We start from the raw sequence: 22,811 nt of genomic DNA on the forward strand, positions 1-22,811 counted from the left end.
TATTTGAACTTTTTCCTACTATAATTTAAAAGACGTCTACAATTGAAATTGAGAAATTAAAAATGGATTAAAATTGAAAATTTTAAAAGTTGTAGACATAATTAAAAAAAGTCTAAAAAGTGGAATATTTTTTAATGATTATTATTTTTTCATTTAAAATAAGCAGTAAGTCATGAATTTCATCAAATATATTTCACTTTTTGATTAATTATATCAAAAACATTTATCATATAAAAAGAAATTAATTAAATTTAAAAATTAAGTCCATGTTAGTCAAATTAAGTTACAAATCAAGTGTACCCATAAGAATAATTTAATGATATAAAAACGTATCAAATTTAGAAGTTTTGATGAGATTTAAATATTTCTCCAATTGTGAATAACAACAATTTAAACATGATACCAAGTATATATCGTGCCGCGTTAATATTTAAAATAACATAGTTTGTTTTTATTGTTAAGTTAGAGTTGTGTGGATCTATAGCTCACATTTAATGCAATTGTAGGTATGTCATGTACTACATGGGTTTTCTTTGTAAATAATTAAATGAAATTTATTTGTAAATAAATTGCTATATCTAATTTGATAACAATTAAATTCTAATTAAAAAATACTTAATTATTAAAAATGAGCAAACACTCATTTATTCTCCATTCTGTTTTTTTATTTAGTTTAAAATATGAAGTCGAATAGTAATGCGCGTGAGACATAACTGACTAAAAATAAGACATATATTTGAACTGAATTGACCTTTACTAAAAAAAAAAAAAATATTAATTTCAACATTTTTAATCAACATGCTACAACTCAAATGCAACAAGTGCTCAGTAAAAAAACTAATAAAATTGTGGGTTCAATTACTTCACAAACACTCTCTTTCTCAATTATTAAAATAAATTTTTAACATTTTTATGTATTAATAAAAACTAAGAAATAATAGTTCGGCGTGGCATAACCATTGATTTAAATTATTACTACTTTTTATAATTTTTTTCACCATCTTTGTACCTACAGAAAAGCTAGCAATGACATCAATCTCTTATAACTTAATAATTGAGGAAGCCATAAAATAAGTAATTAGGTGGATATGATCTTATGATATCCTAATGAATGATACAAATAAAGAAAAAAATCATTGTTTAAGAAATAAATTATGTAAAAAATAATTAAAATATCCTTTAAAATCTCTCGAATACCGCCCATTCGCACCAAAGACAAACACACTTCCCACACACTATGGCAGCGGTAACCGGCGCATACTTTTTTTCAGCCGGATTTACACCGTCACCAGCTGTCCGTTCTTGCTTATCACCGTCATCCGGAAAACTTAACCTGAACTCGAGTTCGGTTTATAATCCGATTCAGCAATATGCAGTTACTAGTGAAGAACCTATATCACCGTCGACATCTTCAACGACGACGACGAAAACGACGGGTAGTTTTTTAGATAATCTGAGGTTAAAAGTAAAACAACTAGATGAAGAAGAAGCAGTGGAGAATATAAAAAATCCCTTCCGTTTGGAGTTGGAAGAAGCAGCAAGCTTAGTGAAGTACAGGAAGAGCCTGAAAGATTATTTTGAAGAATCGAAATGTTTTAATAGATCGGAAGGAGGTGGCTGCGGTGGTCCGCCGAGGTGGTTTTCGCCGTTAGAGTGTTCGTCGCGGTTGGAAGATTCTCCTCTGCTTCTATATCTTCCCGGTAACCGCTTTATTTATTTCCAGTTTTTGATTTCGTTATTTTTTATAGTAATTGGATTAGATTAAATGAATCATAATTTGAATGTATCCATTTCTTTAATATTTTCTATAAATCCATTTCCTGTCGGAATTTATTTTAGTTGTTGCATCTTGACTTTCTGATTTTTTAACCACTTATGATCTCTGAATTTTACGGTCTAATTGTAAAATAAATTCAATACGAGTTGTTGCAAAACTTTTGTAATTTTTTTAATAATAGTCTAATTTCAACATTTTGTTGCAATTTTAGCCAATTTTTCTCAAATCAATTGAATTGTACCAATTTTTAGTTGAATTGATAAATTAACTCCGTAATTAGCAAATCCCATATTATAGGATTCGAAATTTAAGTTCTAATATTAAAAAGAAAAAAGAATTTGAAGACCAGGTGAAAAATTGATAAAATTAAATTGATTGAAAAAATGGCTAAAATTGCAACAAAATATTAAATTAGGCTATTATTACAAAAATAAAAAGTTATGGATAAAATTGCAACTACCCACAAAGTTTTGGATTTAATTTACTATAACGTTGAATTTTATTTAATATGATATACGACTAATTATAGGGTTAATTGTATATTAAATTACAAACTTTAGATAAATTTTAATATTTAACTTCACTTTTTGGCAAATCGAAACACCGTTTATTTCAGATACAAATTTGCTGAGTTGAGAGCCGGAATTGCCACGTAGGCTGACATGTTGGAAAATAAATGGTGCTTCGATATACCAAAAAGTGAAAGTTGGTGGCTGATTTTGCCAAGGTTTAAAGTTCATGTTTCAATTGCAAATTACGCTAAAGTTTGCAATTTAATTTGCTAAGCGTTAGCCTACATGGCAATTATTGAAATCCAATGTGTGAGCATGTACATGGCAATTTCGGCTTCCAACTCAGCAATTTTACATCGGAAAACGGAAAACAAACAGTGTCTCGATTTATCCAAAAGTGAAAGTTGATACCCAAATTTACAAGTTTAAAATTTTGTGATGTAATTGCAAATCATGTTAAAGTTTGTGAATTAATTTGCAATTAACCATTAATTGTATAGTAGTTTGAACACAGAACTCAAGCTTGTTCAAGCTTATATTAATTGGATTCTAATTTTAAAAAATATTTCGATTGAAATTTTGATTTGTAAAATTGATTTTGAGCTTTATCTCAAATCTTCTTTTGTAGGGATTGATGGTGTTGGACTGGGGCTGGTTCGGCAACAATGCAGCCTTGGAAAGTAAGTATAAGCTATATGCCATCTTTTACTCCATGTACTAATTGTGTCTGAGTAATTAGAATAGTAACCTGATTTATTTGAATCTTGTAAGCGTTTTCATAATCATATTATACACTAGAGTTTTGCTTAATACCTAATGTAGAATTGTGCTCTTTTCTCTTTCCTTGTTTTGATGCTAGGATGTTTGACATATGGTGCTTGCATATACCAGTTAAGGATAGAACATCATTTACAGGTGCTTTGCAATATCATGTTTCTTTATCGTTTCTTTTTGGTGCATATTAGATGTGCCGAAGTGATTGAGATAGAGAATAAGAGTGAACTCATTGTGGTCTTTATGTTTTTCTTTTCTATTTTTTGCCAAAAAATTATATGGTTCAGGTTTAGTCAAGCTGGTCGAAGGAACAGTTAGAACAGAGAGTAATCACTCAACTAGACCAATATATCTTGTTGGGGAATCTCTGGGGGCATGCCTTGCACTAGCTGTTGCAGCCCGTAACCCTGATATTGACCTTTCATTAATTTTGGCTAATCCAGGTAATAAGTTGCGTCTTTATGAGCCGTTCCTAGGGGCTAACCTTTCTGGATTCTCCCTGTATCTATGGATTTGGGGTATGGGCAGTTAAATTGATAAACAAAGCGCTAATGTACTGCAGTTATTTCTTATAAATATTGGGAAAAATACTCAGGTTCATTTAGCTTCGACCCAAGCTCTTAGCAGATGGTCATCACTGATAATGCATATATTGACTCCATCTAATCGTTAGCTGCTGCTTTTATTGTAGGAACATCTTTTAAGAAGTCACAGTTGGAACCTCTAATACCAGTATTGGAAATTATACCTGATCAACTCCAGCTTGGTCTTCCTTATATGCTGAGCTTGATGACAGGTACATTTCTCTTGTAGTTCAATTCAAAGATGTATATTCTGATTTTGCTGGTTCATTTAGATGCAGCCTTTGCGTGGAGTAAAAGCATAACATGCTAGCTTTGGTTGGGTTCATGTGTACACCCACCACCCTCAACCTGCTTGCTTATAGCAAATACATAAAATTGATATGCGCCTAAGATTTGCATGGACATACATTTTAAAATATTTTTGGTAATTGTTAATAGAAAATGTAATTTTGTTTTGACTTATGAAAAGATATGCTCACTTGCATAACACAGAAACCTTGGGATAGTCGCTGTTAGAGATAATAGTATAACCATGTAACCTCACCTGACAGTTTGAGCTTTCATATGAATTGGTTATTTGACATGGTATCACTTGTTCACACTTCAAGTTCAATGGGCATTGGGCATTGAACTTTTGGGTAATTTGATTATTTAACAGTTGTAAAGTAAGGATCTGTACGATTTAAACTGGTATGAAATTAGTTCTTTAATTGATAAATCAGTCGATTTTACTTTTTCACCATGCAATGCGCAACAGAGATTATATCCCGGAATAATGTATTTAATTTATGACATGAAGACCTCTTTAGATTTCTTGGTTAAGAGATTTGGAGACCATAGTGATTAACAAATCAATTCAAAAGTTCATTCAAGCTAGGAGATGATCTCAACTTAATTTTGTATTACTGATTTCTTTTACCTGATGGAGAACAGGAGAAGTCAATAAGCTTCTTTCTTTAGAAAATACATCTTGAGATTGCATTTGAATTTTATAGCTGCTACTTCTGAAGCTGGAAGTGATGAGTACTGATATTGTCTTCTGATCAAACATGCTACTAAGTAATGATTATAGGAAATCAAACCTGATTGTTTTGTGTCTTCATTTTTCATTTTACTCAATAAGATAGAAATAGTCAGCACAACATAATGTTTTTCCATTATTCATTTAGGTGATCCATTGAAGGAGGCGATGGCTAATGTGATAAAGGGATTTCCTCTACAGCAGATATTTGGAGCTCTATCACAGGATGTCACTGCAATGTCATCTTACCTCTCTGTGAGATTTGGTTATTGGCTATGATTATAGTAGTAAAAAATGCAGTCTAAACATTGCACCAAGTGACTATATCAGTGTACATGTGTTAGAACTATTAAAGAGAAAAACTGTCATGCTAGATAGTTGTTGGAAGTTCGTATTGAGAGATTATGCCAACTCTAGTGTCTATTTTTATGTTTGCTAACTTGATATCTCACAATGTCATGTGTTGTCTATCTTGAGAAAATAATTTTGTGACACACTTCTCAGGTTCTCAGCGACATCTTACCTAGAGAAACACTTCTCTGGAAGCTACAGTTGCTTAAGTCAGCTTCAGCATATGCCAATTCTCGCCTACACGCCGTAAAGGCTCAAACACTTGTACTTTGCAGGTAAGTCTTGTTGGCTATGTTAGGATATCCTAAGTGCTAAATAGATAGTTTCAATGTTAATTTGGAAGCTTCAGCCAAAAATAATGATTGGCATTTCCATGTGCATTTTTCATGTTATTTATGGAAAATGCACACAAACCTCTTTGTAGAATTTTCTCTCTTGCACTTGTCACCCTAGTTTAATTAGAGAATCTCATTTTACTGAAAAACAATTTTCCAATGTCATCCGGTAGTAGCTTTGCTGCTTTAAGTGTGATTCTATCCAAAATGATCAGTCTTGCTTTCATACTTTGCGTTTCTCAGTGGCAAAGATCAGCTGCTACCAAGTCAAGCGGAAGGTCAAAGACTTTATGATACATTGCCTAATTGTGAGAATCGTTCGTTTCAGGATAGCGGCCATTTTCTGTTCCTGGTAGGATAACTCAATACCTACTTCCCTATCTTCTCTTCCTTTTATTAAATTCATAAATTGATTGCTTAAGCTGTTTTGAGTTCTTGTTTGATATGTATTACAGCTATGAACGTATGGCAGGAAAATGAAATTGATATAGTGACTATTATCAAGGGGACTAGTTTCTATCGTCGTGGAGCAAACCATGACTATATCTCTGATTACCTGCTACCATCTCCTCCTGAATTCAGAAAGATATATGAATCAAACAGGTAACTATTTTGCTATCTTACAGGCACAATTTTTTTTTCTCTGACTGACAGGAACAAACATTGAGTAAAATTGATTACTTCTGTAAGTATTTGTTATTAATTGATTTTTTTTTTAATTTTTCTATCCTGATTTGATGTTTTAGGCTCATTGTGCAAGCAACAAGCCCGGTGCTGCTCTCAACTTTAGAAGATGGGAAGATAGTCAGAGGTCTTGCAGGAATTCCTTCAGAAGGACCTGTCTTATATGTTGGTTATCACATGTTACTGGGATTTGAATTAACTCCGATGGTTACCCAATTTTTGATCGAAAGAAATATTCTTATGAGAGGGATTGCACATCCATCAATGTTTAGGAGATTGAAAGAAGGGATGCTACCTTCTTTATCAGAATTTGACACATTCAGAGCAATGGGTGCAGTTCCTGTTTCAGGAAAACTTTTTTACCAGCTTCTGTCCTCGAAGTCTCACGTGTTGTTGTACCCAGGAGGAGTGCGCGAGGCTTGTCATCGGAAGGTATGTAATACTTTACAATTTTTTTGCTATACTAATTGCAATATCACATAGAAAGGAAGTAGAACTTTTATCATTCTTTTTAACTAAAATATGCAATTATAGTGATTAAGAATCTGTAATACAGTGAGAGATCACTTTACCAGTGGCCAGCTGACCTTATAGAAGAAAACTGCTTAAAGGAAAACTAAAGCAAAAACGTGACATGTTGTCCACTATATTATCCAAAATGATTAAACAAATCTCCCCCTTCTTTGATTCTAAATTTTTTCTAGGATCTTCATCTTTCTGTTTATACAGCTTAAGGACAAGTATGGATAAACACTACTACACCTTAACAGTGGATCTTTTTGTGGTTACAAGGGAAAATATCCAAGGGAAATTCAATTGTGGTCTAGCATTTACTTAATTCAAGAATGGTTTTTGTTTGAATTTATTTATGTTTTGTATCATTTGGCCATCAATATGAGATGTGTTCTTTGCTGAAATTATTGAAGTAGTTCCGCTGGACTCAACTCTACATGTCTTTCAGGGTGAAGAGTACAAGTTATTCTGGCCTGAACAGTCAGAGTTTATCAGGATGGCAGCTAGGTTCGGAACCAAAATTGTGCCATTTGGCGTTGTCGGGGAAGACGATTTATTTGAAGTAAGTCCAGAGGATTTCTTTCTTTATTTCGTTGCTGGAGTTGTGCCCTATTTTGGGTTCATTTTTTTGACTAACACTGATTTGGAGCTCATCTCTAGTCTCTGACTCTTGATGGAATAACTGATAATATGTTCTTGTTTCAGGTAGTTTTTGATTATGATGACCAAATGAAGGTTCCTTTCCTTAGGGATTACATAACAAAGATTGCAGAACAATCTAAGAGTGTGAGGTATGATCAAGTAATCTTGTGTTCGACTGCTGGTTTCTACTAAATCTCGTAGAGAATTTGCATATTCTTATTTCATTCTTTTTGTTTCTCTGTTTGATCTCTGGCGATGATAGAACTGAAGCAAATGGGGAAGTCAGTAACCAAGATATGCACCTTCCTGGAGTGCTGCCAAAATTTCCTGGAAGATTCTACTATTATTTTGGGAAACCAATTGAAACAGAAGGTATGCTAACAAAGGCCTAATCACTCAAATAATATTCAACTCAAAAACGTCAACTGGACATATTTATCAAAAAAAAGTAAAATTTTATCTATTTTTTTCATTTTTGAATTAACCTAACTCTTTTCAATGGAAAGATGCTTATCAAAATTAGCCTACAATTGAAGATATTAAAAAGGTTTAGTCATAAATGAAGAAAATCGAAAATGTTTGGTATTTAAAAAAAATGAGTAGTTGGCTACATGTGAAACGTACTTTAACCAAATTAAGCCAAAATTTATATTTTTGAAATATTGTGTCATAGATGAAAAAATTCCAGAAGGTCGAGTATTTTTAAGCAATATTAAGTCGCTAACAAAACAGTATTCGTGAAAATCTAGCAAGTAGCACTGTAACTGCAAGTGAGAAAAATCTGCTTGGAGTTGCATCAAAATTTAATTGTCATAATAAATGTGTTCCTTTGGCATCTAATTTGTTCAAACCTCGTGATGATGAATCTAAGTATTTTCACTAAGATATTTGTGCTCGATCAGCAACAAATTAATGCAAGAAGATTTAACTGTGAATTATTAATGATGTTCTGAAGGCAGGAAAAAGGAATTAAGGGACAAGGAGAAAGCACATGAATTGTACATGCAAGTCAAGTCCGAAGTCGAGAATTGTCTCGCTTTCTTGAAGGAGAAACGAGAAAGTGATCCTTACCGGAACCTGTTAACTCGACTAGCTTACCAGGCTACACATGGTTTTCCTTCCGAAATTCCAACTTTTGAACTTTGATTGTGTCCTAATTCAAATTAGCCGAGATAAAAGGGGCCTCGGACTCAGAGTATGTTGTCAATTACTAACTCGGAACTTCGATAACTGTTTGGAATAGAACCTGAAGGTGCCGATAATGCACTTTAGTTCTTACATAGATGATATAGATCACAAAATATAAAATGGTTAGGGTTTTGACCAAGTAATTATCATACCTAGTTGGTGCACCCACAGCCATAGGAAGAGCACATGAATGTATTTTATGTGTCTGTAAATTTATGTGATACTCCACATTGTATTGATAATAAGGTCATGTAGTATTATTAATAAGGTTGATTCATTGCTTTATAAGGATTCCTCTAACCTGTTGAGTGATCTGATGGGCTTTCTTCACTGGTAGTGGATGTGGTGGACAATGTTGTGATTGATTTTGGACCTTTACATTTGGCACTTTTGGTTACAAATGGAGATTTTTTTTCTATTTGAAAATTGGGAAAAGCATTCAAACTGCTTTGTCAAGAAAGTAGACATGTATAGAGCAGAGCAACAATCAAGCCAAACTATAAATAAGAACCAGACAAAATTGAAATGTATTTTGAATTGTTTAAAACAATTAAAAAAATATTAGTTTAAATGTGAATAATTGAAAAATATGATTTTCTGTTTTAGTTTATTTTTTATCATTGGATAATTGAACTGAAAAATAAAAGTTTTAAAATGATATCGTTTTATTAATATATATATAAATAATATATACGCAAAATATTTTTATTAACCCACAATTATTGCTCGTTTGGCAAAATTTGCATGATTTCAAAATTTTGCCGTTTTGATCCACATTATTTTTTCAATTTTTCTCAAATATATCCACAACCTGTTTACAGATGATGGCTCAATATTATATTTTCACGTGTACAAGACCTATCATATTTGACATATATAACTTCATGTCATGACATCTAAAAACTAACATGGATATATATTTGACAACATTTAAAAAGATGATGAATTAACCTGACAAAGTTTTAGCATCATAGTATATTTCGCAAACGAGATATAATTATGGTATTGAAGAACATTCTGCTTATATATATATATATATATATATAATATTGTACAAATTTAACTTTGTTATCATGTATAATTTTATTTAAATATACGTTTAACAAAATTGAACTAAACTAGTTAACCAAATTGAAGTTTTAGATAAATTTCAATATGATTTGATTTTTATTTTATTCCTTAAAGTATGTTTGATTTGAAATTTTACTAAACCAAGCCATGCTTACCCTTGAATGGCATACAAGTAGAGCATCAGCATGCTCGTATTTTGTATAGCTTATCAACTTAAATTCATTATCATGTTCCTAAATTTGTTTTTTTTTTGGGTTATTTGTATAAAGAAATCTTTACTTTTTAAGTTTTTTGTGATTTAAACATATTATTTAAGAAGTGGCACACCTTATATCTCAACTTTTTAAAACTTTTCATTCTATATAATCCAGTGTCATTTTAAATGTTTTTTCTGTAAAAAACGATGTCGTTTTGGCCGTGTTTGTATGACTAAAATGACATCAGATAAGATATTTGGGCTAAAAATGCTAAAAAAGAAAAGTTGGGCTTGTTTATATAAAAAAAAAATAAAAGATTGAGATATAGGATGTCACGTTTTGAATAATGTGCTTAAATAGCAAAAAAACGCTAAAAGTTGAGATTTTATATACAAATAATTCATTTTTGTTCAACAATTATTTAGCTCTTATTAGTATCAAATCAGTTTCAACTTATACCTATCAAACTTGAACGCCATTACTAGAGTAGAATAGAAGAATCAATTGTTTTTTTTATACTGAATTGAAGGTTTAATTCAGTTTTTTTACACCCAAGCTATTGAATAAATTCTGATATCAAATAATGTCTCGCAAACATAGTATACCGGAAAGATTTCTTGTGCTAACACATAACCTATATGAAACCATTAATTTATAAATTGAATTATGTGCAGATTTCTAGCTATGGCCAAAATGGTACGGATCCAAGTTATAGTTGTCACCATTGTTCCACTTATATTTAATAACTGAATTTTCATTTAAGTGACATCACAAATTTATAGTGATTTTCGCTTGAATTATCCGTATACATAAACACATAATTAATAAAAAGATCAATTCAACATTTTCTTTTCAATGAGCAAATATACTTTATATTTTATGTAAAACATAATCAACAAAAAGTTAACTCGAGCATTTTTTGGTTCAATAGCCAAATTACACCTTATATTTTATGTACACATAATCAACGAAAAAGTTAACTCTTTGCAAATTTTTTTAACAGTCAAATTATATCTAATATTTTATACACATAGATAATCAACAAAAAATCAACTCAGCATTGTCTTTTCAATAACAAAAAATTTCTTCTTGTTAAAATAAATTATGTTTTAGTCACCAAATTCAAACAGATTAAAATACAATAACGCTAGAATGAAATAAAAATAAAATACAGGAAAATAAGTTTGCATGTTAAATAATTAATGTCCTGGTTCAAAAATATTTAGGGTTTTCTTAAGTAGACTTCATCTTCATTCATCATTAAAAAAATTCTACTAATGATGAACAACAAACAAGATTTAACACTAAAAAATGATGAAAATTGAGTTTTATAATTTCTCAGTTCATTTTATTTTAAAAAGTAACTAATAATCTCATTACTCAGCAAATCCAAAGGCACTGTGAGTGATGTGTTTATGTTTTCAGATTTAAACATAATGCCAAAGAACACAGAGACATGACTGATCAGACTATATAGTACTGACCCAAACTGCCCCTCAGCCTGCACATTCCATGGCCAGTCCGGTGATCAGAAGGGTATTTTCGGTATATGCATCAACTCAATAAATATAAAAAAAAACAAGAAAGTTGATGAACTAAACAGCAACTATAATCAGTTTAATGGAACAACTTCATAGATAATAAAACCCTAATAGCATTTTAAACATAAAATATAGTGTGGAATCGTGCTAAAAAGCTCATACATGAAGAGAAAGATCGAGATTAACAAACCCTAATAGCATTTTAAATATAAAATATAGTGTAAAAAGCTCATAAATGAAGCGAAAGATCGAGATTAACAGGAGGATCAGCGCCATCAACATCACGAAGACCAAATAAAGACAAAGAATCATCAGCATTAACATCACCACCATCATAAGTATTACTAACCGGCTCACCATAGAACTCAGCAGGATTAAACTGAGTCTGGTTCGGGTCGAGCCAATAGCACTGCGAATGTTCATCAAATGGCGAATGAGCTCCAACACCAAGAGAATCCGAAGCAAAATACTGGTGATGATGATGACCTAGTCGAGGCATTGGCGGCGGCGGTGGTGGGTCGAGGGATAGGTTACGATGAGCGGCGGCGCGTTCACGCTTGTGGGCGTTTTGGTGGCCGCCGAGAGCTTGGGAGGTGTAGAATTTGCGAGGGCAGTAAAGGCATTGGAAGAGACGGGAGGAGGATTGGGGTGGTGGGTGAGTTGTAATATTGGACTTTCTTGGGGGTTTAGAAGTAAAGGGTTTGGTGTTGTTGTGTTGGTGGTCGTTGAGGAAGTTGAAGATGGCTGGGTCTGCCATTTTTGTAGAGAGATAAAGGAAGAAGACGAGTGAGTGAGTGAAAAAAAGGTGGGCTTGTGTGGGGTTTATATGGGGTTTAAGCTTTTGTTTTTACGTGAAGGTGCTCTGTTGCAGGTTTGTTATTACTTTCTGCTTTTCTGGACAATTTTGCCCTTTTCTGTTTATTTTGATTTCTTTACTAATGGTGGAAACTCAAATCTTTAGGGTTTTTTTATCAATTGGATTAATAGTACTTGAATTTTTGGTGAAAGACTCCACATATAATAAGAGTGAGATTGGGTGGGAAATTCAAAAAATACAAAACTTTTTATTAGTTTTAGTTTATCAATATTATCACTATATATATATATATATAACATTTTTATAATCTATAAGATTAATTGTAAATAAAAGCATAAACAATAGCATTCGTTATAATTTCATTACATGCAACTTTTAATTTTTATAGTTTTTAATATAATCACCGAATGAAAATTTGATTACTTGATGTCTATGAGGACGTCATAATTCATGTTACCGTCTTTTTGTTTTTTGTTCCGGTATTCTTTTTAATCATTGCAACTAATCAAATTTTCCGTATGGTAATTAAAATTGTAAAGAAAATGAAAATTTATATTTTAATCATATTAAAATTCAATATTTCTTAATATTAATTTTATTTTTTTGCATTTAAATCTTTTATATATAACAACATATTAACAAAATATACATGCAATATTAAGAAATTAGTTTCTATAAGTCTTCCATAAGATTTAATGTTAATTAATTCTTTTTGGTATAAATATCGTCCGATATCTGAAGTTACTGTCTCGACTAACTGGAACCGAGTCACTTTCCCAACTAATTGGAACCAAGCTGGTTAGTGCCCATTAAGGAGACAAAATTCATTTAGAAAGTCTTAAAAGTTGCTCTATAATAAGAGTTGGAATCAAGATTTTTGGTTAAACAGACTTTTTTTTTTAGATGACACTATTAATTATTTAATAGTTAGATGACCAAACGAATGTGTAAACGTTAATGAAAAATAGTACTACTGCCGAACGAAGTACTCTACTGCTAGTACTTAGATATAACTACTTTGCCTTGCTGAATGGAGTTATGGGTATGGACTTCATTTATTTAATCTATAAGATATTATAATATATACTTTATTATTATTATTCTATGGTTGGCTTCCATGCAAGCAACATGATTTGACACGTGTACGGCCTGGCTACATTATTTTGATTCACATAGGAAAGATCTGTTTATCCAATCACCACATAACAACTAACCAAAAAACAATATGGTATGCCATAAAGATTATTGTATGTAGGTACTCTAGGGTTGAGGATATGAATATAAATGATTACAAAAATAAAAAGGGTATAATTGGAATTAAAAGATTAAAGGACAACAAAACACTTACCTCAGTGAGTCAGCCGAAATCAGCAAATTTATCTCTCTTTTCTGTTACTATTTCACTCAAAATTTGAAGGAGGACACGTTTTGTGTTACATAAAAACTGAATATGATGAACCAATTACAAAATGACAACGCACACAGAATAAAGTTGAGATTCTTCTCTTATATGCATTAGGGAATAAAAATGAAAGGCCACGTCAACTAGACCTCTACTATTTACTCATTTGATCGTGATATACAATTTATATATGTGACATACTTCTAGGGTTGGGTTCCCTCATTGGTTAGGTCTTTTTAGTCTAATAGGAACCATGTTATAATGTGCTAGCTAGCTAGGTCTCACCCTTGAGTTTGGGAGCAAGACGAATACGATTCGACTAACACGGAAAAATAAAAGTTATATTTAATTATAAAACGGATTTCAGATCATATCTAACCAATTTTGACACTTTTACATGCAAATCTAACTATATTACAAAGCTATAAGCCTATAATGTATTACTCGAGGATGGCTGAACTCGAATCGATCTTTTTTATCTATATATAATTTTAATTAAAATTAAAATTGAAAAATAAAATCCATGTGCCAAAAAGTGAATATATATGAGTTGGACTCGAGAAAAAATCAAGTGTCAAAACCCGACCTACGCAAGTCAGACCTAGGTAGGTCGGGCGACTAGCCGACCCGTTGAACAACTCTAGTTACAACTGAAGTTTGAAACATGTATGTATTATAAGTAAATCAATTCAATTTTTTTACCGGAAATCAATTCATTTTTTTTTTGCCGAAAATCAATTCATTTATGATATAGCTTGAAATATATTGCGTTGTAGATTAACACACGAACTTGTTTAACTCACTTTTTTTGTATTAATATGATAGAACCTACATGTCATTTACTCGCATAATCTTTATAATTTTAAAGATTAATTTAATAATTAATATATAATATGAAAGTGGATAATGAAAATGTCAAAATTGATTGGTTCGAGGGACCCTTCCCATTAAGTTAGTTTAAAACATGAAAGGATAGGTAAATGGGTTTGTTTGATGGGTATTGTTATGAGTTTGTAATAGTTGTAGGGTTTTTAAGAGAAGTTTCCTCAAATGGGTTAGATCTAGGTTTATTGAAGATCTTAAAAGCATTACCATTTGCATTGGAATATGCAAACATTTTTCTAGAATTAGTGAATACATTTTTTCCTTTTCTTGACAAGCATCTCCTTAAACTTGCTTCAACTACATCATCAAAGTTTGGTAATGTTGCACCCATTTCTAAAGATATGGAAGGATTTTGGGTCTTCAATTGTTTCTCAATTAGGTTAAAAATATTGTCATAGAAAACGTAGAAATCTAGTTAAAACTTGCCATTATAAATTAAATCTAGTTCTGTTCTGCCTGTTTATTATGCACCAGACTGCATTGAACTGCAAGAAGACTTAACATGATGATATATGACATTGTGATTGCATACAACCTAAGGATGTCCACCAAATCAAACTGACCAAAAAAATTAACCGAATCCAACCAAAAATTGAACAATACAGTTTATATATTAAGTTTAAAAAAAAAATTAATTTAGTTTAATATATAATATAATTTTTTTGAAAAGTAATATAAAAATAATATATTTTTCTTATGTGTTCAAATGAGTATATACAATCTAACCAAAACTTTTTTTTTCCCAGAAGAATCTAACCAAAACTTGGTTCGCGACCCGTAAATTTTTTATCTTTAATTTTCTTTTCTTTTTAAAATTGCTCTTGTATTTCAATGAAACCGAACCAAATCTTACCCCTTTAATTTGATTTGATTTTTTCTTCAAAATGGTTGATTTTGAAGAAATACAAAAGCACACCCCTAACTCTAAAATTACCACTTTGTACAAATTTAGCAACCCCAAATCCAAGAAAATTGCATAAGTAGAATGTTCCATATCAGAAGAGAAAAGAATAATACTGCAACAATTATACCCTTTTGAAGAAGTATTTTATATGACTCCATTTTAAATGCTTGTTAGGTCCAACACTTCAGATCAGATTTTGCTCAAATCTAACCTAAAACCCTCGACAGACTCATTGGTCTTAGTTAGCCCCCAACCAAAATTTAGAGCAAGTAAAATTTTGCAACCAACGAACCATTGAGAGAGCAAGTATAGAGCTTTAACCAGTCAAATTTTATTAAATTGAGTATTTACATGTTGAGGTATTACTGCCATTTCGAGATGAGACGATAAAGAAACACGGATAGAATATGTACAGTGTCAGTAAAGAAGCCGGCTCTCGACTGAGGTATATGATCATACATTTCAGTTGCTGATATCGAAATATCTTGGATCGTCCGGGAAATGATATTCCGCGTGCAACTGCCAAAGGAAAAGCAACGACTGTCATCAGACTAGTCGACAACATAGCAGATGCCCTTAATATTTTTAACATTCCAATTATTTGATAGGTGTAAGTTTATAAGTGCATATGCTACAATCCATAACTTCTAAACTTGCAGATAAAACAAAGAAGTAAACTTGCTAATGCTAAGCATCTAACAGAACAAGGGTTAATGCTGTATATATTGACTGAACAATATATGACTTTTGCAATTTAATCACATTTTATAAAAGTTGATAAATATATATACCAACTACTATTTTGTGACAAATCAATACATCTATTGAAAATCTAGTGAAAATTGATGATGTTGAAGCTGGATTTTAAAAACGCACTATTTTGATGTGCGAATGATGTGGCCAACTGCAGCTTTCACATCATCATTTTCACTGAATTTTCTATAAGTGTATCAATTTTCTAATGATGCATATAGTTACCAACTTTTATTAAAAGTGACTAAATTGCAAAAACGTGTATTTTGTGAACTTATATGACAGTAACCCACAAAACTATAACAACAATGCATCATTAATCACGTACCTTGCCTTCATCAGCGTCGGAATGGCGTTGAGGGAACACGACCCGCATGTCATTATATAAATAGAATTTCCTATCCACATCTGCAGGGCTCTTTTGAGGTACAGATGTAGGATCAGATTTACATCTTAGAACTGACCTAGATGACTTTTTAGGCGCTGGGCATATAAAACGGAGATGAAGTGCATATCGTAGAGCACCACTATGGACAGTTTCATTGGCCTTCCTGTCGATTCCAGTGCTCCTAATATCCAACCCAGTGTACTCCACCTCAGTAGTACCCTGGCAATTATTATCACCTGAGTCATTCTCGCACAGAAATGATTCAACACCCACCTTTTCCACAGTTTGTGGTTGTTTGGGTAAATTCTGTGTGTCCAAAGAATTTGACAATTCGTTGCATTTGTTTCCATTGACCTCACTGTTTTCACTAAGAGCGGTAACTGGATTTACTAAATGATTATCCTTCTGTGGTAGAGAAGCCACCTTATCCTTCACTTTTGTGTCCAAACCAGTCTGTCCGTGCTTCAGCTCTGAGGAAGATGTTCCAGAAGAAGCTAAAGTGACCTTCTGCCGCAAGAATGTCTGCTTTAAATTTAACAGAAAAGGAAGCAAATTAATTAAATATCGTAATTACAAACTTCAAGAATGCATGCCACAGACTAATGGCGGCTAACACATCTAACATTGCCTGAATGAACAGCTAGACAAACACAAAACATATGTTCGTAAAATCAATATATGCAACAAGGTGAGGAAGACATATAGCTGCTGCTTCTTGATTTTGGACATGTGACAATAAAAGCTGCTCTCAACTAGGTCCAGAAAAAAAAGAATCCACCCTTCTCACTTTGACTTTCACATACACCATCTCTAGTTTTTAGCATTCTGAAATCTCTACCGCCAGAATGCTACATTGGTAACGGAAAACATGTATAAGATTGTTTTAGGCTGCTTTTAAATAGAAAATAACTCCCTAATTCATTCAAAAATAAATTCACAAATGTCATTAACTCGTGATTAAAATTTAATGGTATTCCAGTGTTTAAACCTCAGGAAGCTGAACGCCAGCTACTTTTAAAGTTTATTTAAATATAAAAAAATACCCAAGAATAATCAGCATCCATATAACGAGCCCAGTAAACAAAAGAAGCAATGAAAATGACAATCCATCTTACTTTGGTACCGGCAGGCATGTCACTTAAATCATAGTTGCATAGAAAGGTGTGGAGAGGCGTTTTTTCTGGATTGCTAAGAACCTGCAGCCAGCAGATAATTTTCATTGTGAATAGAAGTTAAGTCATTCATCGATCATATTTGAGTTTTAACTTCAACCCGTAGACAATAGTATTTTCAGATAATATCCAAAAAAAGCATGTCTCTTAACTCCTAATGACAAGTCAAACACAGTAACTAATGACCAAGTGATCCTTCACTAGCAAGTATTGAACAATGGGTAATTTGTTTAATAGAAAACAAATTACAGTTATCGAACTCTTTTTCTAACTGAGAAAGAAGAAATCAATGTCATGAGTAGCAAGAGTGGCCCATTCCAAAAGAACTAAACACCATATAGTAGAAGAAAATACAAAGTACAGTATAAAAACTCAAACTTCTGAAATGAAAAGCTCACAGTAATCTGCCAAAAGAGCTACACACGACCAGTCACTTTGAAGAAAAGCAATTACCAGTTGCACACGTCCTTTCATAGGAACACGCAAGCAGCTCCTTATTGCCTGTGAATCGTCATTACTAGGGCCTTTTTTTGATTTTTGCCCTCTAATCTTCTTTGATGAGTTTCCTGCAAGATCTACGGATGCATAATACAGCAAATAACAATCTCCATCCACACTGGTTACTGAAAATGGAAGCTTCTGCGACTGTGGTGAAAAATTTCCTCCTGTAATGCTTAATACAGCAAGAAAACCATCTATTTTCTGCCAAAACAACATGTCAACGAAACAAAGTAAGCAATACATTTTTGCTAAAAACAATTGCAAGATTCAAATTACAAGTCAAAAGCAGAATTAATGCACCATCGTATTATCACAAACCTTGGTGCATGTTCCAGATAAGAACCTCCCAGACAACAGTGATTCCTCAAATGAACCAACCAAGGATCTACGAACAGAAAGGCCACTCAAACTTCTAACGAATCTTGCACTTTGGGAAGGAGCTGATTCTTGCAACAACCAGCTGTCAGCTGCACCTTCATAGGAAGATGGACGGAACTCTCTGTGAAAGATATCAATGTCTTCAAATGATCTGCCAGTAATTCTGCAATCTTCTGCTTCAGGAATTAAGACAATTCCTGAGTTGTTTTTGTTAAGTGAGTGTTTTCTGTTCCCCAAGTTTGAACAGCAGTCCTCTAAGTGGGTCTTCGAATCCTTGTGTCCTCCTGATTTCATTCTTTCAGATAGCTTAGGACCCAAAGGAGATAATGACAGAGGACATGCAATTGCTTTTTTCGGGGATAACGATATTGCCCTGCTTCGAGATCTTTCTTCTCTTGATTCTATGAAATGCCCAGAGGAGTCAAAACAAGTCTTGTGAGTCTGCGGGCGCTCATTTTCCAATAAAGGCCCATCAGTAAGAAATAGAGATGAGCTTGTTTTCTTGTCATATAACAAATCCCTTTTATCTGACCAACTGGAAAAGGAGCAGGATGATGTAGTGAAACTGAAATTGCTTCCGACATTTGCTTTTTTATGATCATGTAGTGCTGAAAGATTTAAATTAGTAGGCAGAGGAGCAGAATTCATCTGTGAAGCATGGCATCCAATATTCAGAGGATCGCCATTAAATTGTTCTGCAGAAAGTATGCTGCTTAGAGGTGACAATAACCTTTTTCTAACAAGTGACCCGCACTGTTCGGTACCATTAACTGCTTGGCTAGTAAGAGATGAAGAATAAATTCGATTTGCAGAGAACTCCTCAACCCCATTATTTAGACAGCTTGTTCCGCGTGATGCAAACCCAACAATCCTAGAAGCAGGGTGTTGTACGCTCTTGCCACTTCTAGGAGTAATTAGACCAGTTTTACCCAGAGAACCGGTTTTCAACCCATGAACATTGGAAGTAACATCTGCCGACCCATCCAATCTTAATGAATTGTCCGCAAAGTTTGAAAGCTCCAAAGAGGTTTTCCTCTGAAAATCCCCCAACGAAGAACTTAGAGTATCTCCTAATGTTCGGCTTGCATTTCCTGTGTCCAATCCATCCAAATCACAGGTGCTCACACCAGCAAATTGCGTTGGGCTTTGCAAAAATGAGCCCCATGATGCGGCAGCATCTCCGTTAGTAGCTTCACTGGAGGAAACTTGCGGTAAACCCATGTAGAAAAATAACTGATTACCCTGTCAAACTGAATAAGCTATATTCTGCTCTTTTGTTTTTCTAAGAGAATCCAATCAACTTTTCTTTTCATAACAGTCACTAATTCCTGCTTATTTCTCCTAACATAAGCAGCACTATTCTAATCCTAACGACATGATTAAATCAAAGTGAAAACCCAATAGACCCCACTACATAAGCCAAATCAAAATGTAGATGAATCTCGCAAACAACGTTTCCAAATCTACAAAGAAGCAAACACTACGTATCCACCAAAGGAGTCCACATTCGATCAACAAACACTTCACGAGATTGAAAAGACACAGACGAACACATATTAATTACCCAGCAATAACGTGCAGCACAAATTCTCTGACCGCGAAACCAGCAAACAACGAAGCAGCTAGAATTCATGGTTGCAGGCAGAATAGACACAGCTGCCTGATAAAGTTCAAAACAAAACTCACAATTAGTTGTGCAACCTCACGAAAGCTAACATCGAAAAGCATTATATTCTAATTAACTTCTGATCAACGTTTTCAACTGAGCCAAACACAATTCACTTCCAACTCTTCTCATAAAACACAGCACCCTTGATTGATTATAAATCACCATGAGCATCAAATGAACAATCCTAAATGTCAACTGAAACTGTAATAAACTATCTAATAGAAGCCAAAATATGTCAACTACCCATAAATTATCTTAAAAACAGCAAAGCAAAACCAACAAAACACTGTAAAGTAAGCTAACAGATTCCTTAAACCGATCAACAACAAACATACAAAAAGCACCACCAAGGTTTGCTTGTACGCAACACATTCATAGCTACAATTTTTTAATTTGTTCGTTAATTTCAGCAAAAATAAATAATCTTAGCAAAAACCCACAGAAATAACACAAATCCAATGACAAAATGAATAACCAAATATGAAAACTAAATTCAATCTGATCAAATGCACCCACCAATTATAAAATAATCCTGAACACAATTCATTTCAAAAGTGATTGATTTTCCATTTGAATCAACACCCAGATCATCAAACTCGCTAATAACAACAATTGAGCAATCAAAACCTTAGAAACATAAATAAAAATCAAAAGGGTATGTGTAAATTGTTGAAAAACAATAATAAAAATAATAATTTTTGGGGCTTGAAGTATGAGATGGGTAGGGATGGAAATGAAGGTGGGTGGTGAGGCGGTGAGATTGTAGAAGAAAAAGAGAGGGACATGTTGAAGTGCAAAAAACAGTGTTTATAATCCCAAAATAATACAATCCTCATCATCATCCCCACCTCTTTTTTTTGGTACCTTATTTATTTTTCTTCTTTGCTCTAATTTTGTTTTTAATTTATTGTCCTTCTCTCTTTTACCTTTTCTTTCTTTTTATGAATCTCTCTTTCTTCCTCTCCCTTTCTTTTCAATTTTTTTTTAAATTTTTTTAAATTTAATTTAATTTAAAATTTTGAAACTAAAATTTGAAGAGATTACAAATAAATTTTACTAATAGTGCAAAGATTTAAAAATAACTAAGACTATAAAATGTTTGATTTGGTATAATTAGATATACTTAATAATAAATTTTCATATAGTAAAAAAATTATTTAATTTTTATAGGAAGAATAAATTTATATTAAAATTTAAAAATAAAATTACATTGAAAAAAGTTTGAGATTACTATATATATTATTATGTTATAAAATTATATATTTTTTCTTGCCTAAAGTTTGATGTTTTATTGGAATATTAAAAATAATTGTAGTGACTATCACCGTCAAATTTTTGAAGGAGATTATTAAATACTTATCAAAATAAATTCTTCCGCTATTAGAATAGTCTTAGTGAATATTTTATTTAAACATTCTCAGTTTTAGTTAATTAAATTTCAAAAGTTGATACAATTTAATTAGATAACCTATTTTATGGCTAAAATTGTCCTAATGAATTAATTATTTTACTAGTTCTTATCATTTGATTTTGAAATGGCTCATTTGGTATTTTCAAGAAGTTACTTCATCTTTATAATTTAATAGTCGGGTTGTCGACGAAACAACGAACTGTTGGTTCATCGTTGGCTCGATGGAAGACGAACGATGTTGAGTGGCAGCGGCTTCTCTTCAGTTGGAAGACGAACGACGTTGTACAGCAGCAGCAGCAACAATTTGAGGTGTGAGAACAGTTTTTAAGAGTAAGGTTAATTTGGTAGACCAAGGCTAATTAGGTTTCTTAAGTCTACTTAGATTTAATTAATTTTAGTTAAGTTTAGTTAAAATTTTATTAATGAGAACTAATTAGACTTTTAATTAGGTGCTAATTAGTGTTAACTAGGTATAATTAAGAATTTTATTCTCTCTTTTTGTCACAAGGGTAAAATTGATCTGATTCCTCCAATATTTGGATTAAAATAATCCACTTTTGCTTTAAAATAATTTTTTTTATCTTTTATGTCAAATTCTGGAGGTGAAGTGATCTTTTGTTCATTAATCTATTTTATATTATGGATTATTTTCTCCTTCCAAAGATGTTCTGCAATGAACTTCATTTTATTACCAGTCAATTTTGGTGGATTTACAATTTCAATAAAAAATAAAGTCCATTGGTTAAATTGAAATAATTGAGTTTCCGGAATCTTAATTGTTTCAATTTCACCTTTCTTGTGAAGAAAATGTAGAGACTGCAATATAATTTAAAATTCTTGTGCGCCCGATTTATGAAAGCGAAATATGTTTCTATTTCTAGAGGAAGCATTCTAGACGCAGGCAATTGATATCAGTCTAGCTATGTATTGTGATATTTGGTGCTTTTCTTTTTTAAATCTAATTTTTGAAGGACACTAAATGGATATTAAACTCCGTAGGTCAGTGAACATTCACTAAATTTCAAAATAAATATTATACTTCTTTTGTTTTTTTATTACCAATATTATCATTTCATTTCGCCGGATATCACTTGCCGGAAATATATGTCAAGTAATCATTTTGTTTCTTTTTTGTTACAAATGTTTGTACTCTTTTAGAAACAAAATTTATAGTTTCGTATATTTTTTAAAATGAAATTTATAATTTGATGACTTTTTTGAATTTAAATCTGAAATTTTAAAAATAACTTTCTGGTAGATCATCTCACGGTGAAACAAAATAATAACCAAGAAACAAAATAAAGTACAATACTCATTTTTAAACTTAGTGAAATCTATACT

The 22,811-nt window shown here is 32.3% G+C and overlaps 3 protein-coding genes across 6 annotated transcripts; 1 reads left to right on the top strand and 2 right to left on the bottom strand.

Moving 5' to 3' along the window:
• The first annotated feature begins 1,097 nt into the window (after nt 1-1,097).
• Nucleotides 1,098-8,648, top strand: LOC126681340 (phytyl ester synthase 2, chloroplastic-like). Its single transcript, XM_050376885.2, has 14 exons — nt 1,098-1,700; nt 2,918-2,969; nt 3,149-3,204; nt 3,351-3,506; nt 3,755-3,859; nt 4,817-4,923; nt 5,173-5,294; nt 5,598-5,706; nt 5,827-5,957; nt 6,101-6,470; nt 7,000-7,113; nt 7,257-7,342; nt 7,456-7,565; nt 8,149-8,648. The coding sequence occupies exons 1-14, from the start codon at nt 1,238-1,240 to the stop codon at nt 8,337-8,339; spliced, it is 2,172 nt and encodes a 723-aa protein (XP_050232842.1). The 5' UTR covers nt 1,098-1,237; the 3' UTR covers nt 8,340-8,648.
• A 2,771-nt stretch (nt 8,649-11,419) lies between these two features.
• On the bottom strand, nt 11,420-11,947 carry LOC126680645 (zinc finger protein KNUCKLES). Its single transcript, XM_050375795.1, has one exon. The coding sequence runs from the start codon at nt 11,945-11,947 to the stop codon at nt 11,420-11,422; it is 528 nt and encodes a 175-aa protein (XP_050231752.1).
• Nucleotides 11,948-15,507: 3,560 nt separating this feature from the next.
• LOC126680951 (uncharacterized) lies at nt 15,508-20,930 on the bottom strand. 4 transcript variants are annotated; one of them, XM_050376267.2, is made up of 6 exons: nt 20,576-20,928; nt 18,331-20,050; nt 17,965-18,213; nt 17,455-17,535; nt 16,280-16,864; nt 15,508-15,717 (listed from the first exon to the last, which is right to left on the bottom strand). In XM_050376267.2, exons 2-6 carry the CDS (start codon nt 19,609-19,611, stop codon nt 15,661-15,663), a joined length of 2,253 nt encoding a protein of 750 aa, XP_050232224.1. In that variant the 5' UTR covers nt 19,612-20,050; nt 20,576-20,928; the 3' UTR covers nt 15,508-15,660. The 4 variants fall into 4 exon arrangements, with proteins under 4 accessions (XP_050232224.1, XP_050232225.1, XP_050232227.1 ...); XM_050376268.2 differs by having other exon boundaries at nt 16,280-16,861; nt 20,576-20,926; XM_050376270.2 differs by lacking the exon at nt 17,455-17,535 and having other exon boundaries at nt 16,280-16,861; nt 20,576-20,930.
• Nucleotides 20,931-22,811: the final 1,881 nt, after the last annotated feature.

The sequence above is a fragment of the Mercurialis annua genome, linkage group LG5, assembly GCF_937616625.2.
Source record: "Mercurialis annua linkage group LG5, ddMerAnnu1.2, whole genome shotgun sequence".
NCBI classification, from domain to species: domain Eukaryota; kingdom Viridiplantae; phylum Streptophyta; class Magnoliopsida; order Malpighiales; family Euphorbiaceae; genus Mercurialis; species Mercurialis annua.